Here is a 14,882-nt window from a genome sequence, read left to right on the forward strand (position 1 = left end):
CTCTCTGAGACAATCTCCCATTTCTAGCTCTCTCTCTCTCTCTCTCCTTCTCTCTCTCTCCTTCTCTCTCTCTCTCCTCTCCTTCTCTCTCTCTCCTTCTCTCTCTCTCTCCTTCTCTCTCTCTCTTTCTCCCTTCCTTCCTCCCTCCCTCTTTCTCTTTTATAAAGGAAAAACAGAATGTCCTGGGGCTGCAGGTACAATTCCAGGAAGACTGGGGAGTCCAAGGCTTTGACTCCACACACTGAAGGCCGTGTGCACTTTGGTTAGGAGAGACTGTTTGGCCTTGGCCATGTACCCCAGCGGTCTGGCTCACAAGCTCCTGAAGGAAGCCCTGGTGCTGCCGGATCATTTCCCGGCTTTCCTTCTCACACGTAGGGTCAGTTTTCGGTTACTGCCTGGAGATTTGGACTCCGAGGAAAGCTCAGCTAACTAACTCCCCGGGAAGTTCACCCACAACAAGGTACCTGAAGTGGCCAGAGGGTGACGTTTATGTCCCCGTTGATACCCTGAAGAGAGAACATGGAGCCGCTACTCCCAGTGGTGAAGGAAAGCAAGGCCTTCTTATTCTGAAAGAGAAAACAAGTGTCACCCCCTCCTCTCCTGGGACCCAGTGAGTTAATGAGTGGGGCCTCAGGGAGACGGACGAATCTGTCCATCCTACTGGGGCTATCATTTCAGACCAACTCCTCTGCAGCTTCAGCGTGACTCTGCACATGTTCCGACTGTGGCTGTGACCGGCATGTGGCTGTGGACAGCCATGACTGCAGCACAAATCATAAACTCACTTCAAACATTAGGAGATGAGCTGGCATGGTAGATGGCCCCGCATGGTGGCACATGGCTTTAATCCCAGTACTTGGGAACCACAGGCAGGAGGATCTGTGAGGTTGAGGCCAGCCTGGTCTACAGAATGAGTTCCAGGACAACCAGGGCAACACAGAGAAACCCTGTGTCAAAAAAACAAAACAGCAAAAACATTGGCGGCACAAGTCTTTAATCCCAGCACTCAGGAAGCAGAGGGAGGTGGGTCTCTGTGAGTTCCAGGCCAGGCTGGTCTGCAAAGAGAGACCCTGTGTCAGTTTTTTAAAATTTAAATTAAAAAAAAGTTACAGGATGTTTCTCGCCTCTATTTATCCTCCAAATAACAAAGAGGGTTTTTTTTTTTTTTTTTGGTTTTCATTTGTTTGATTTTTAGTTGTTTTATTTTTTTCCAGGCCAGGCTGGTCTGCAAAGAGAGACCCTGTGTCAGTTTTTTAAAATTTAAATTAAAAAAAAGTTACAGGATGTTTCTCGCCTCTATTTATCCTCCAAATAACAAAGAGGTTTTTTTTTTTTTTTTTTGGTTTTCATTTGTTTGATTTTTAGTTGTTTTATTTTTTTCCAGGCAGGATCTCAAGTATCCCAGGCTGACCTAAAACTCTCTACTTAGCTGAGGATGACCTTGAACTCCTGATCTTCCTGCCTCTACTTCCCAAATGGGATTTTAGGTGTCTGACACCACGTCATCAAATTTTCGTTTTATTTTTCCTATGGAAAATCTGAAACACGAAGAGAAAAATAGCACAGCGAGTGTCCACCAGACATCTTAAAGTCTAGTTCATCTGTCCTGTGCCACTCACGTTCCCTCCACACTCACTTTTTCATTTTTTTCTGGAATATTTTAAAACACAGTCCAAGGGCTGGTGAGGTAGCCTAGCTGGTGAAGGAGCTTGTCACCAAGAGTGACAACCCGAGTCTTAACCCCCAATCTGCAAGCTTACCTCCACATATACACCGAGGCACTGTGTGCCCCTCCACATAAACCAACAAACTAGGGGACTGGAGAGGTGGCTTGGGGGTTAAGAACACTTGCTGCTCTCCAGTCGACCCAAGTTCAATTCCCAACACCCACATGATGGCTCACACCTGTCTGTAACTCCAGTGCCGGGGGATCTGGTGCCCTTTTCTGGACTCCTTGGGTGCTGTGCACATGTGGTACACAGACCTACAAAACAGCAAAACACCTATAGGCATGAAATAATAAATAAGTGTAAATAAAAATCAAATCCAAAACATGGTATCTTTTGATTTATAAGAGCTGTACAATGCTCCCTGGTCTTAGAGTCAGGCTGTGTTCTTGGGGCAGCATCTACCCAGGAAATGCCCAATGGTTCACCTACCTGGAAAGGACCGTTGTCATACATGGCAGCATATGTGTAGGCAAATCCTGCCACAAGCACTCGATCAAACCAGCCTTTCAGAATGGCGGGCACTCCAAACCAATACATGGGGAACTGCAGGGCAGAAGACACCCAAAGTCAGCTCTAGGCACTACCCTGCCGTCCCTTCCTCCCATAACCAGGAAGAGCTCAGGTCCACAGTGTCACCGTAGAGTACCTTCACCCTTGTGATTCCTCAGGAAAAGTTAGCACATTTAGCAAAACAGGGATAACCAGGGGGAGTGCCTTGCTTTCTTAGTATGTACTACTTGGTGAGGCCGGGCTGCAGGATTGCTGAATGCCAAGAGTTTGAGGCCAACCCGGGTAGCAAAACAGAGAGAGAGAGAGAGAGAGAGAGAGAGAGAGAGAGAGAGAGAGAGAGAGAGAGAGAGAGAGAGAGAGAGAGCTCCCCCACAGACACACACACACTAAAACTGGATGTAGTAGCAAGCATCTGCTATCCTAAAACTCAGGAGGCTAAGGCAAGATACTGAGGATTTAGGGCAGCATGGGCTATATACCTAGACCATCTCAAAAAAGCAAGAGAAGAAATATAACAAGACATCCTATCAATTCAGGAGGCTGAGGCTGAAAGATTGTGAGTTCAAGGCTAGCCCAGGCAGCATAGTGGTACTCAAAAATAGTCCCAGCACTCAGGAAGCAAAGGCAAGTTGATCTCTGTGAGTTTGATGCCAGCCTGGTCTACGTATCGCGTTCTAGGTTAGCCACGACTATATAGGGAGACCCAATCTCAAAAAAATAAAATAAAATAAAAATCAAAGAAACACAACAACACAAGAAATCAAAATGAAAGAAACACAGCAGTCGAGAGAGAGTTTACATGTTAACAGCACACACTTCACCTGGCAGTGGTGGTGCACACCTTCAATCCCAGCACTCGGGAGGCAGACACAGGTGGAACTCTGTGAGTTCAAAGGCCAGCCTGGTCTACAGAGTGAGTTGCAGGACAGCCAGAAGTACACAGAGAAACTCTGCCTCAAAAAAAAAAAAAAAAAGTACATACTTCTCTTTCATATAAGCCAGACTCAGTTTCAGCACCCACGTTGTTAAGTGGTTCAGGAGTCTAGCTCCCACTTCTGGTCAAGGGATCTAACACCCACTTCTGGTCTCCACAGGCACCTATACCTGCATACACATACTCACTCACAGACACACAGCCTACATAATTTCAAAAGCATTTTCCTGATATGGTGGAACACACCTTTGAAACCAGCGCTCTGTGGGTTCTAGGACAGCTTGTTCAACATAATGACTCGAAGCCAGCCAGGGCTACACAGAGAGACCCTGTCCCGAAACAAACAAAATACTAAAGAAAAATATATAGTAGTGCCTTACTCAGTAAGAAAAGAGGAAATTCTGACCTTGGCCCTGACTCTTTTTTTTTTTTTTTTCTCCTAAAAACTACAGCTGCTGTCTGGGTGTGAATAAAGTCGCATGCAAATAAGATCCGTTTCCATGGAATTCAACTGGTATCAAAGTCCAAGTAGCAAGGACTGCAAGGCGCCTTTGCCTCCGCGAGCAATGACAGAAGATTTTCCCAAGAGTTTGTATTAGCAGATGTCCTCCCAAGACGAGCCTCCCTTGTGCACACAGATCTACAATCCCATCAACTAGAACAAACAGACTCACTCAGAATGTAGACCGCTGGTCACTGTGACTAAGGTGTATCAGGAGCCCCATGAGAAAGTCTTATCTGGGGTACTGTTCAGTGGCAGAGCACATGCCTTGCACACTAGTCTGAGGCTCTGTCATCCATCCCTACACCCCCAAAACTGCATATTATCTGCCCTCTGGTCCCAATGAAAGCTGAGGAGAATCTGCTCAAGCCTTTACTCTCCTCAAAACATGGTTCAAAGCTCATGAACACAGCAGGAAGAAAGCCAGGACAGAGAAAAAAAAATTGTAGGGCTTAGAGTCCATAAAGAGCTGGTCTCACAAGCATCAGTGCCTGAGTCCACTTCCCAAGCACCCCTGCGAAAAGCTCGATGTGGTCTCAATATGCTTCTAATCCCAGTAACTGAGGCTGCTGGGATGCTGCACATGGTCCCACCAATACAATGGTCTGGGATACAAAAGGAGCAGAGTACACATTTAAGAGAGCCCACAGGAAGAGTCTACTAACTAGGCACACTGGGGGAGAAAAGCCGGGGACTTCTGTGTCATCGTCGGGACCGTGTTCCTACATGAAAGTATAATTAACCCCAGTCTGGTCAGCAGATAAAGTCACCAGCCACCAAGCTTGATGACTTGAATTGGATCCCCCAGACTGCATTGTGGAAGGAGAGAAGCAACTCCTGATAGATGCCCTCCAGGAGCAAAGGGCAAGTGTGCATGCACACACACACACACACACACACACACACACACACTAATGTAACTTAAATAAGTACACAAAGCTCAGGAAGCTAAGCTGGGTACTATTTGTGAAGCTCCGCAGTGCCACCCTCTGAATGACATCATTTATTCAGAGGGAATGCAGAGAGTGACAGGTCCGGGGAACTGGACAAACACCCCAGACATCACTTCCTTATGATTTCTGCCCTAGCCATACCTGAAATATCACGAGGTCTGCAGCTTCCAGCTTTTTCTGTTCAGCCACGATGTCTGGGCTCAGGCGCCCTTCCTTATAGGCTAGAGCTGTCTCTGAAGAGTACTGAAAGTTTTCAGGGTCCTTCGGCTTACCTATCGGGAGGAAAGAGGGGCTGAGGCTGGGCCACAGGGTCCACTGTCAAGGGAGAGAGACAGTTTTTACCTGTGATGTCCTTTCTGGAAACGATGGGGTTAAAGTTCATAGCATAGAGGTCGGATTCAGCCACCTCCCAACCTTGCTTCTTCAGAGCCTCTGCGGCAGCCTCCTTCATGGCGTAGTTGAATGAAGTCTTCTCCTCATGGGCCAATACAACCAGGGCTCTTCTCACTGTTTAGGGGACAACACAGTGAGATGTGGAAGGGAGATTCAAACAAGTTGAATGAGTGACTCATCTAACATGCTTGGGACCAGACATGTTTCCACCTTAGTTTTTTAGATTAGGATATAGTGGCTAAGGTTATCAATTAAACAGCTCTAATCTGAACATCTGAAGTCCAGCAGGCTGATGAGATGTTTCAGCAGGTGTGGGCGCTGTCACGTCTGATGACCTAAGGCCAATCCCCAGGACCCATAGGGTGGATGGAGAGAACTGGCCTCTGACATTATCTTCACCTCCATATGGTCTATGTACACACACACACACACATACACACATGCGCGCGCACACACACACGCATACTCCCAATAAATATAATTTATTCATTTTTAAAAATCTGAAGTCCAGGGCCGGGCAGTGTTGGCGCACGCCTTTAATCCCAGTGCTCAGGAGGCAGAAGCAGGTGGATCTCTGTGAGTTTGAAGTCAACCTGACCTACAGAGCAAGTTCTAGGACAGCTAGGAGAGAAACCCTGTCTCAAAAAAAAAAAAAAAAAACCTGTATATATATGAAGGTTTATTTGGTTCACACCACTTGTACCACAGGCGAGCCATGCCGCCGCTCTCCCTACAGCCCGCTGTTAGTGGAAAACAAATTCCTTGCACGGTCCAGTCACTCTCAAGACTGAGTTACTGAGCACACAGAAAACTAGTTCTATCAGCCATTTCTGTAACATCAGCATCTGGGAAGCTGAGGCAGGAGGATGGCCACAAGTTCCAGGAAACCCTGGGCTACACAATGTAAGACCCTGTTTCAAAAACAATATTCAAATGTTCCTGTTTCTTCCTCAATAACCCTCATTTCGTGTGTACACATAAATACACAATGTTCTGTAAGATGGTACGCTTTCTTTTTATTTTTGAGATGAGTCTCATAACCCAGGCCCTAATACATAGCTGAATTTGAAATTCAGATTCTCCTACCTCTCCCTTGTAAATGCTGGCAATTGTGGGTGTGCACTAGCATGCCTTTTTATAAGACTAGAAAATAGTAAAGTTATTATTTAGTTAGTTAGTTTTGGGGGGGGTTGTTTGTTTGTTTTTGAGACAGGGTTTGTCTGTGTAACCCTAGCTGTCCTGGAACTCGCTGTGTAAACCAGGCTGGTCTCGAACTCACAGAGATCTGTCTGCCTCTGCCTCCCGAGTGCTGGGATTAAAGGTCTGTGCCACCACCTCCTGGCTAATTCATATTTTGAAAACCTACTATGTGCTGGGTAGTTTTTGCCAACTTGACACAAGCTAGGTCACCTGGGAGGAGAAAACTTCAGATGCTGAAAAACTTCCTCCATCAGACTGGCCTGGGGATGTGTTTATGGGACATTTTCTTCATTAACAATAGATTTAGGAGCACCCAGCCCACTGTGGGTGGTACCACCCCTTCGGAAGCAGTCCAGAGTTGTGTTAGAAAGCAGGCCGAGCAATCCTATAAACAGCATTCCTCCAGGGCCTCTGCTTCAGCTCCAACCTCCAGGCTCCTGCCCTGCCCTCCCTCAACGATGGACTGTTAGCGGGAACTGGGAGTGGAAATTTACACTCTCCTCCCCAAGGTGCTTTAGGTCAGTGCTTTCTCACAGCAAGAGGAAAAGAAACTAGAACTGGACCTGGCATCAGAGTGGGCTTGTAGCTGTGAAGGACCTCACAGCGTTGTTTTGAGGACTGTGGAAGGATTTTGGAGCTTTGGGCTAGAAAAGCTATTGAGCGCTCAGAGCATAATAAGCCTTTGTTGGGAGCCTGGAAGATAAAAATGCCCAGCACAGTGCAGATGGGGGCCTGGCTTGTGACATTTCAAAGGGAAGTTTGCGAGTCCCTCAAAGACTCTAGAAGGTCAACAAGAATCAATTTAAAAAAAAAAAAAGGGACTCTAGAAGGGCTGTTTTGTGATGTTTTATATTGAGACTCTGTGGCTTCTGGTCAGCTGAAGAACTGGCTGTGATTGCCAGGAGTCCAGCATCACTGAAGTGAACCCTTTGCTTTACTGGGCCACCTAATCCTGGTCAGCTGCAGCTGAAAAATCAGCTGTGGTTAGAAAAGATTAAGAGCACTGAAACGAAATCTCGGGGTCAGCACTCAAAAGCTGTGGTCCCAGAACAGGGGAACAAGACTCAAGCTGGCAGCTCGACTCGCTACGCTACTGTGTTAGCTTCATCCAGGTGGGATTGGTTTTGAAGGCAGGAAGGGGTCATGGAGAGTAGCCGAGGCCTAGCACTGTGAGAGACCAGGGGAGGCCATTGGTGAAGGTGCAGCCTCGGTTACAGTGGAGACCCCAGGATATCGGAGACACGAGGACTGTGGGATGACCATCGAGGACACAGCAGGTGTGGAGTGGAGCTGTCCTGAGTCAGGAGACAAGCTACATGAGCCGCAGGTAGCACAGGTAGAGAGGCAGGACTACCAAACTCCCAGGAGTCCCAGATCTCAGACGCGAAGCCGTTTACACTGTTAGATGTTCGTTTTGCTTCGGTCTGATTGTAGCTCTGCCCTAATGCTTTTCTTCTAGAACAGGAAGTATTTAACTGGACTTTGAGTTTACAGGAAACTGCAGTTAAGAGACTTTGGCTATTTTAAGGAAACTTTGAACTTGTAAAATATTGTAACTAAGGAGTGTGGCTTTTAAAAGATGGACTGTCTTACCCTGTGACATTAACATAAAATCTTGTGAACAAGAAATAAAAAGTAGTGATATGTCAAGTGGAGAAGGGGTCACTTGGAATTGCCTCCATCAGACTGGCCTGTGGCCAAGGGGGTCATTTTCTTGGTTAATGATTGATTCGTTGTTCTTGCTGTCACCCTTGGACAGGTGCCGCTGGGTTATTTAAGAAAGTGGACTGAGAAAGTCATGGAGAGCAAGCCAGGAAACAGTTCTTCTTCTTCGGGTCCCCCCTCTCGGTTCCTGTCTCAGTTTCTGTCGGTGATGAACTGTGCTGAAACACACCCTTTCCTCCTCAAGTTGCTTTAGGTCAATGTTTTAGCACAGCGACAGAAAGCAAACTCGGACACCTGAATTAGAGCCATTGTCATCATTTTTCTTTTTTCTTTTTAGTTTTGTTCATCTCCTCGAATTACAAACTAAATTTAGTCAGGCATGGTGGCACACAGCTGTTATCCCGGCGCTGGAGAGAGAGGCAGGAGGATCAAGAATGTAAGAGCAGCCTAGACCAAAATGAGTTCGAATCCAGTCTGACCAAAATGAACAAATAGATGAACAAATAAACAAACATTAAACTGAATCGCAGGCATGGGGGCATAAGAGAAATGTAATATGCATGCTCTCTGTCTGTCTGTGGTTCCAATGGAGGGGTCTTGAACATTTACCCCTCGTGCATAAATGGAGAACAGTGTACAAAGAGAAGCTAGCAGACACAGTCTGACCAGCTCTTGGAAACTCTTCCCTGCTGGCTCTCCCAGCAGTTCATGGTAGAACTTAGCCGACACTCCCAGCCAGTTCCCTAGGAACTGCAATGGTACCATGCCAACCTCAGTGTCGACCTCATCCCCTGCCTGCTTTTAGCAAGGGAAGATCCTGAGTGTATTTGTGGGGGCTGCGGTAGTTTTAGGGGGGAAGTAAGTACAAAAAAGGTAGACTTCTGCCCCGACTGTGGAAAGGCTGCCTAAACCTTAGCACTGCCCAGACTCAGAGCCAGCGCCTGTGGGGAAGCACTTAGCCCCGGGGGCTAGTTGTTCAAGCAAGCAGCAGATGCCAGTTTGGTACTAGACAAGTGGGGTGGTGACCTCCAAGGACCTCTTCCCATACTTACCCCATGGGATGATGAAAAGGGGGGGAGACTGTCACAAAAATAGATCAAATACCAAATCATATTTCCCATTCCAGAATCACCATAGGAACCGTCCAGGGCCAGTTTCTCGGGCCAGGCTGGAGCTGGGTCCCAGTTCTATTACACGACTTCCCAGCTCCAGCCAAATCCCATCTCTACATCTTATTTTCTTTCAGAACTTAACAGTTCCTTTTTCTTTTGTTGGGTTTTTTTTTTCAAAGCCTCTCTCTACTATGTAGCTCTGGCTGTCCTGGAACTCACTTTGTAGACCAGGCTGGCCTCCAACTTAAAGAGATCTGCCTGCCTCTTCCTCCTGAGTGCTGGAATTAAAGGGGGTGCACCAAACCCAGCAGGAGTCCCTATAAATTGCCTCTGCATTTTTAAACATTAGCACCTTATTTCCAAATGCTTAAATACTCTCTAGCCTCGGCTGGGGGATGTGCACAGATCTCAGGTGGTAGAGAGCTCACCTAGTATGCACCAAGTCCTGGTTTCAGTTCGGTTCCCAGTGCCATATAAACCAGGCGTAGCAATGCACACCTACAATCCTGGCACTCAGGTAATGGAGGCAAGAGGACCCTAAGTTCGAGGCTGTCCTTTGCTATGCAGCGGTTTTATGGCCAACCGGGGACACATGAGGCCCTATCTCTAAATAGGCCAGCTCTGTTAGGGAAGGGGCCTTGGAGGGGCAATGCTTAAGCTGCCCTTGGGTGAGGATGAGCTGCAGAATAATCTGCCTCTCTGGCTAGGAACAGAAGCTCCCCTTCCAGAGACTAGTCAAGGCTCATCCAGGACCCTAATCACTTCACTTTTCCTCTTTGAGCAAGGAACAAAACTCACAGCAAGCCTCTGCACACTCCTGGGGACGAATCCGCTGGAGCTGGCGCTGCACTCACCTGCCATGGCTCCTGATGTTGAACGCAGACTGTAGTACCAGATGCTGACAGGCTGAGCAGCTGGTTGCCCGCAGACTGTAGTACCAGATGCTGACAGGCTGAGCAGCTGGTTGCCCGGACGACCCTGCAGAGTTATGGAGAGATCTGTAGGGCTGCAGCCTGGGCTGAGCACTTGTTGGCTTTATATCCTGCCTAATCGGCCCCGCCCATTTTGTAGGGCAGCCAGCCAGCGAAGGCGGGGCTGGATTCAGGAACCCAGAGGCTCTGTGGGGAGGATCCCAAGTTACTGGATGGGAGAAGCAGTTTAGGGCTGGAATAGGGCTCCTCATAAGGAAGTCAAAAGGGTTTCCTGAAAGCCAAGCAGTGAAAGGGGATTTAAGGACATGGGTACATATGGGGTAAATTCAACTGTCCTCTGCCGGAGACCTCCTGGATACAAAATGGAAATTTCCAACAGTAATTACCTGAGCCTTATTGGGCTTGCTCACATATCCGGCCTGTATGGATTAATCTTTACAATCTTTTACTGAAGCCCTGAGAAGTAGCCTTTCCGTGCAAAGGGAAGGGTGAGGCTAGCAAAATCCTGGCTCAGATTTTTGCCAAGTCACTGTGACTCTAGACTGAGCGCCTAGAGATTCACACAAAGATTTACATCAGAGCATAGAACAAAAAAGGTTTTAAATCTCCATAAGTAAGCATTATGGTTGTGGGGCATGTAGCACAGGCCTTTAATCCCAGTAGACAAGAGTCAGAGGCAGGCAGATCTCTGTGAGTTCAAGGCCAACCCGGTCTATGTAGTGAGTTCCAGGACAGTCAAGGCTACATAGTGAGACCCTGTCTCCAAAACAAACAAAAAACCAAATTGGTAAAGTCATCCTACAGAAGAAAAAGGAAATGGACTGTCAGGAAGTCAGGTAAAGGGGCTGGAGGGATGACTCTGCTGTTAAGTGAACGGGCTGCTTTTTCAGAGGACCTTTGGTTCCCGGCATCTCGTGGGGTGGCCCACAGAGGACCCTTTGGTTCACAGCATCTCATAGGGTAGCCCACAGAGGACCCTTTGGTTCACAGCATCTCATAGGGTAGCCCACAGAGGACCCTTTGGTTCCTGGCATCTCATGGGGCTGCCCACAGAGGACCCTTTTGTTCCCAGCATCTCATAGGGTGGCCCACAGAGGACCCTTTGGTTCACAGCATCTCATGGGGCTGCCCACAACCAGTTGTAATTCAGCTCCAGGGGACCCATCATCTTCATCTGACCTTAGACAGGGAGGTAGGATCTGTTTAGTCTCAAACCTTTCACCTGACAGATCTGACCTCCTGGCTAACTGAGGTTCCTATTTAACAAATTCAAAGCAGACCTGGCTAGCAGGATCTCCCAGAATCCCTCAGTCCTTACCTGTCACAGGGTATGGCTGGCATACCCTGACCATACCCTGAAAACTTCAGGCCAGGAGCTACCTGCCTTTGCCCCCAAGCAGTTCTCCCCTATATAATCCAGACATCTGGGCTACACCAGTCCTTTTTACTCTTTACCCTCCTGGTCTCTTGGTCTCCCTGGTTTCCTGACTCTCCCATCCCTGTTCTCCGAGGCCAGGCTCAGGGTCTGGTTCATTCTGGACTCTCCCAGGTATTTCTGCCTCTGGCTATGCTCTCCCTTTTATTTACCATAAACCTCCTTCTCCACGACACCTAGGAGCAGTCATGTCGCCTTTCCTTTCCATCTTTCATTCAGGATCTGGAGTCGCAGTCTTCCTCGGTGTTGAGGTCAGGCTATGCTTTACTCGAAGTCATTCCACAGTGTATAAGACAGTGGTTCGTCAGGCAGTAGCCCGGCCTCATAGACTCCACTATACAAGGACCTAGAAACTATGCCATCTGTCCCACCATCCATCCAGCATGGACTAGAAATGCTTTACTCCTGGGAATAGAAAGGACACATCCTTAGGTTTACTGGGGAAACTTAAAGCTGGGAGGGTCACATGGGATAGCAGGGAAGGAGGTCCTTGTGCTCACAGATAGGCACTAGGGGAACCAGGAACGCTAAACACACACGGTTGTCTCTTTAAAGGGAGAGATGGATAACCTGTTTTCTGTCCAGAAGATGTGCTTAATAGCCTGGTGACCTTTGGGCTATCTATATGGCCAAGAGGACACCAGATCCTCCCCAGACCCTTGTCTCAAACTTGTTTTCTCAGTTAATACACAGAACTCGTCTTTATGGAAGATGTCATTTGTACTTAACAAAGAGTTTTGATGTGAGATTGAGTGAATTATCACCAGGAAGCTTTTCACCAAATTGTTCTGTGCTTAATAATGCCTCAATTAAGCTACTTGGCATCAGACTTGAAGTTTGTTACTCTTCTGACTATGGTGTTTGCAAAGACCCACCCACCCACCCACACACACACACACACACACACACACACACAACATGGGTGCATTAAAATCATATCAGGGATTCCAGGTCCAAGGACTTAACAGATATTCCCAGTAGAGGAAAGGGCATAACTCCTTCAAGTGGACTGCATAAAGTGATGTCCCCTAACTCTGGAATGGCAGGAGGTGGGGCATAGCTTAGTGGTAGAGCCCTCACCTAGATGTGTGAGAGCTTGGGATCAGTTCCAGTAGTCTGAAACAGGCAAACCCTTAAACACACACACTGCAAAGGCATGACTACACGCCAACCTATCCCCTGATTGTTGGTATGTGGCAAGAACAACTGAGGACTCCCCTGTTCTGCCCTGTCCCTCACAACTGATACAGCCTCCTTGTCTGCCTGTCCATCCACCTGCCTGCCCCTCTGGACCTGGACCTGACCCACTGCTGTTTCCTGCTCTTGATCCATTTCTTGCTCTGGACTTGGTTGAGGCCCTTTCATCTCACGGCCAAATCCTGCAGCTTCATTCTCAAACCTGACTCCAGCACAGTATCGCCATAGCTCCCTCCAGACATCGGCCTTGCTCCTTAGCTATGGAGCTACTTTCCCAGTACACTGTTGAAACTCTTGAATTCTGCAGTAGCTTCTTTTCCTTAACCTGTCTGAATGTGAAGAGATATGTAGCTACATTCACAGTGTGATGTGAGTTAATATTAGCAATCAAAATTGGAATAAAGCCAGGCAGTGGTATTGTCTGAGTTTCTGTCCTGCCCAGTTCCCACAATCATTAAGTCCCAAAGAAATCACACAGAGGTCTACATTAGTTATAAACTGATTGGCCCATTAGCTCAGGCTTCTTATTAACTCTTATAGCTAATATTAACCCATTATTCTTGTCTGCGCTAGCCACATGGCTCAGTACCGTTTTCAACTAGGCAGTCACATCTTGCTTCTTCTGTGGCTGGGCCAGGACCACAGAGGGAGCTTTCCTCTTTCCAGAGTTCTGTTCTCATTGACCAGCCTCTACTTCTTGTCTGGTTGTCCTGCCTATACTTCCTGCCTGGCTAGTGGCCAATCGGCGCTTATTTAAAATATAATTGACAGAATACAGACCATTGTCCCACAGCACTTCCCCTTCTTTTTAAAAAGAATCTTACAGCAATGTTCTTCCCAACCAAAGTACAGGGGGGAATCTATAGGGAGCCCATATTTGTTCCTATGGAGAGGAGGTTTAGGGAGGGGACATCCCTGCACATGCCCAGTTTGTGGCATAAAGCTTCATCTGGAATAAAAGGACACTTGCCATTAAAACAGGAACTCTGCTTGAAGGTGCCAGCTCTGCTTAGCTACTAACAGTGTAAAGTCAGCTACATGAAATCTTGTTTCAAAACCAAAACCTAGGAGCTGGGAACAGAGCTCCATCTATAGAGGCTCTCTGCCTCCTGAGTGTGGATGCAATGTGACCAGCCGCCTTCAACTTCTACCACCATGACTGTTCTGCCATGACAGACTCTACCCTCCAGCAGAGCTATAGTAAGCTCCTGAAGTCACTATTGTCTCAGCAACAGGCAAATAACCAACACACCACATTGCAATGTTGGACATTGGATTTTCCCGTGTTTCCAAACATTTATTGGCTGAGGGCAATGCTTCGTGTTATCTCTCAAGTGTAAAGAAATGGCAACATAAGAATCACAATTTCCATACTAAAAAAAATAAAAGATGGTTTATTCTGAATCCATTTAGAGTGAGCATGACCCAGAAAAACAAATTTAGGTTACTTCCAATGTGGAAGCAGTTTCACAGGGTTTCTGCAGTTTCACAGATCAAAGAAAGTCTAAGTCAAGGCAACTTTACAATTTGTGGATACACCAGAGCGGCAGGTGCATTGAGATAGGGGTGGGGAGTGGTATTTTATAGCCTGAAGACGTCATCTGATAACCGTCTTAGAGCTCTTGGGTTGGCAGAAGCTAATGCAATACTAAGTTAATAGCTTCAAGGAGGTTTTTATTTATTATCATGAGATGTTAGTTCAGATAGAGTGGGAGCTGGGCAGTGGTGATACACACCTTTAATCCAGCATTCAGGAGGCAGAGGCAGGCAGATCTCCGGAGTTCCAGGCCAACATGGTCTACTGAGTGACTTCTGGGACAGCCAGGTATACACAAAGAAACCCTGTGTGTTTTGGAAAGCCAAAGAAAGGAAGGAAGGAATGAACTCAGATACTGATTATGACAAGAAACTAAGACTAGCCCAAGATAAAGTAGTTAGCCTCAGAACCTATCAAATTCCAGTCTCTCCACAGTACTTAACTTTCGCCTGATAAATCCATCTCTGCAGACACAACACAGACTCCTTCCAGGAGATTTGTCTTTTGATGTTGTTGTTGTTCACAGCCAGATTCTTTTCAGGCATTTTTGTTCACATAAACTAAGTAAACTATTTCCTTCAAAATACAAAGTAAATTAAACCAGGTATGAGGAAGAACACAAGCAACAGAGAATGTAGAGGTAGGAGGATTCCCATAAGTTCAGTGTGAGATTGGGCTATATAGTAAGTACATTTAACATCCACATGCTGCAAACACACATACACATAGGAACACACACATACACGTAGGAACACACACATACACATACTCATGATGAGGAA

General features: G+C 47.0%; 1 protein-coding gene across 1 annotated transcript in view; it reads right to left on the reverse strand.

Annotated features, from left to right (window-relative positions):
- Positions 1-12,201, reverse strand: part of LOC126505058 (NAD(P)H dehydrogenase [quinone] 1) — a 15,641-nt gene extending 3,440 nt beyond the window's left edge. The window contains exons 1-5 of the mRNA XM_050147762.1: positions 9,854-12,201; positions 4,972-5,136; positions 4,771-4,901; positions 2,160-2,273; positions 465-566 (exon numbers count right to left, since the gene is read on the reverse strand). Of these exons, the coding sequence (XP_050003719.1) occupies positions 465-566; positions 2,160-2,273; positions 4,771-4,901; positions 4,972-5,136; positions 9,854-9,860 (519 nt within the window). The 5' untranslated portion in view covers positions 9,861-12,201. The remainder of the gene's footprint in view (positions 1-464; positions 567-2,159; positions 2,274-4,770; positions 4,902-4,971; positions 5,137-9,853) is intronic.
- Positions 12,202-14,882: the final 2,681 nt, after the last annotated feature.

The sequence above is a fragment of the Alexandromys fortis genome, unplaced genomic scaffold (assembly GCF_014885135.2).
Source record: "Alexandromys fortis isolate MF-2015 unplaced genomic scaffold, M_Fortis_MF-2015_v1.1 scaffold_58, whole genome shotgun sequence".
In the NCBI taxonomy this organism is placed as follows: domain Eukaryota; kingdom Metazoa; phylum Chordata; class Mammalia; order Rodentia; family Cricetidae; genus Alexandromys; species Alexandromys fortis.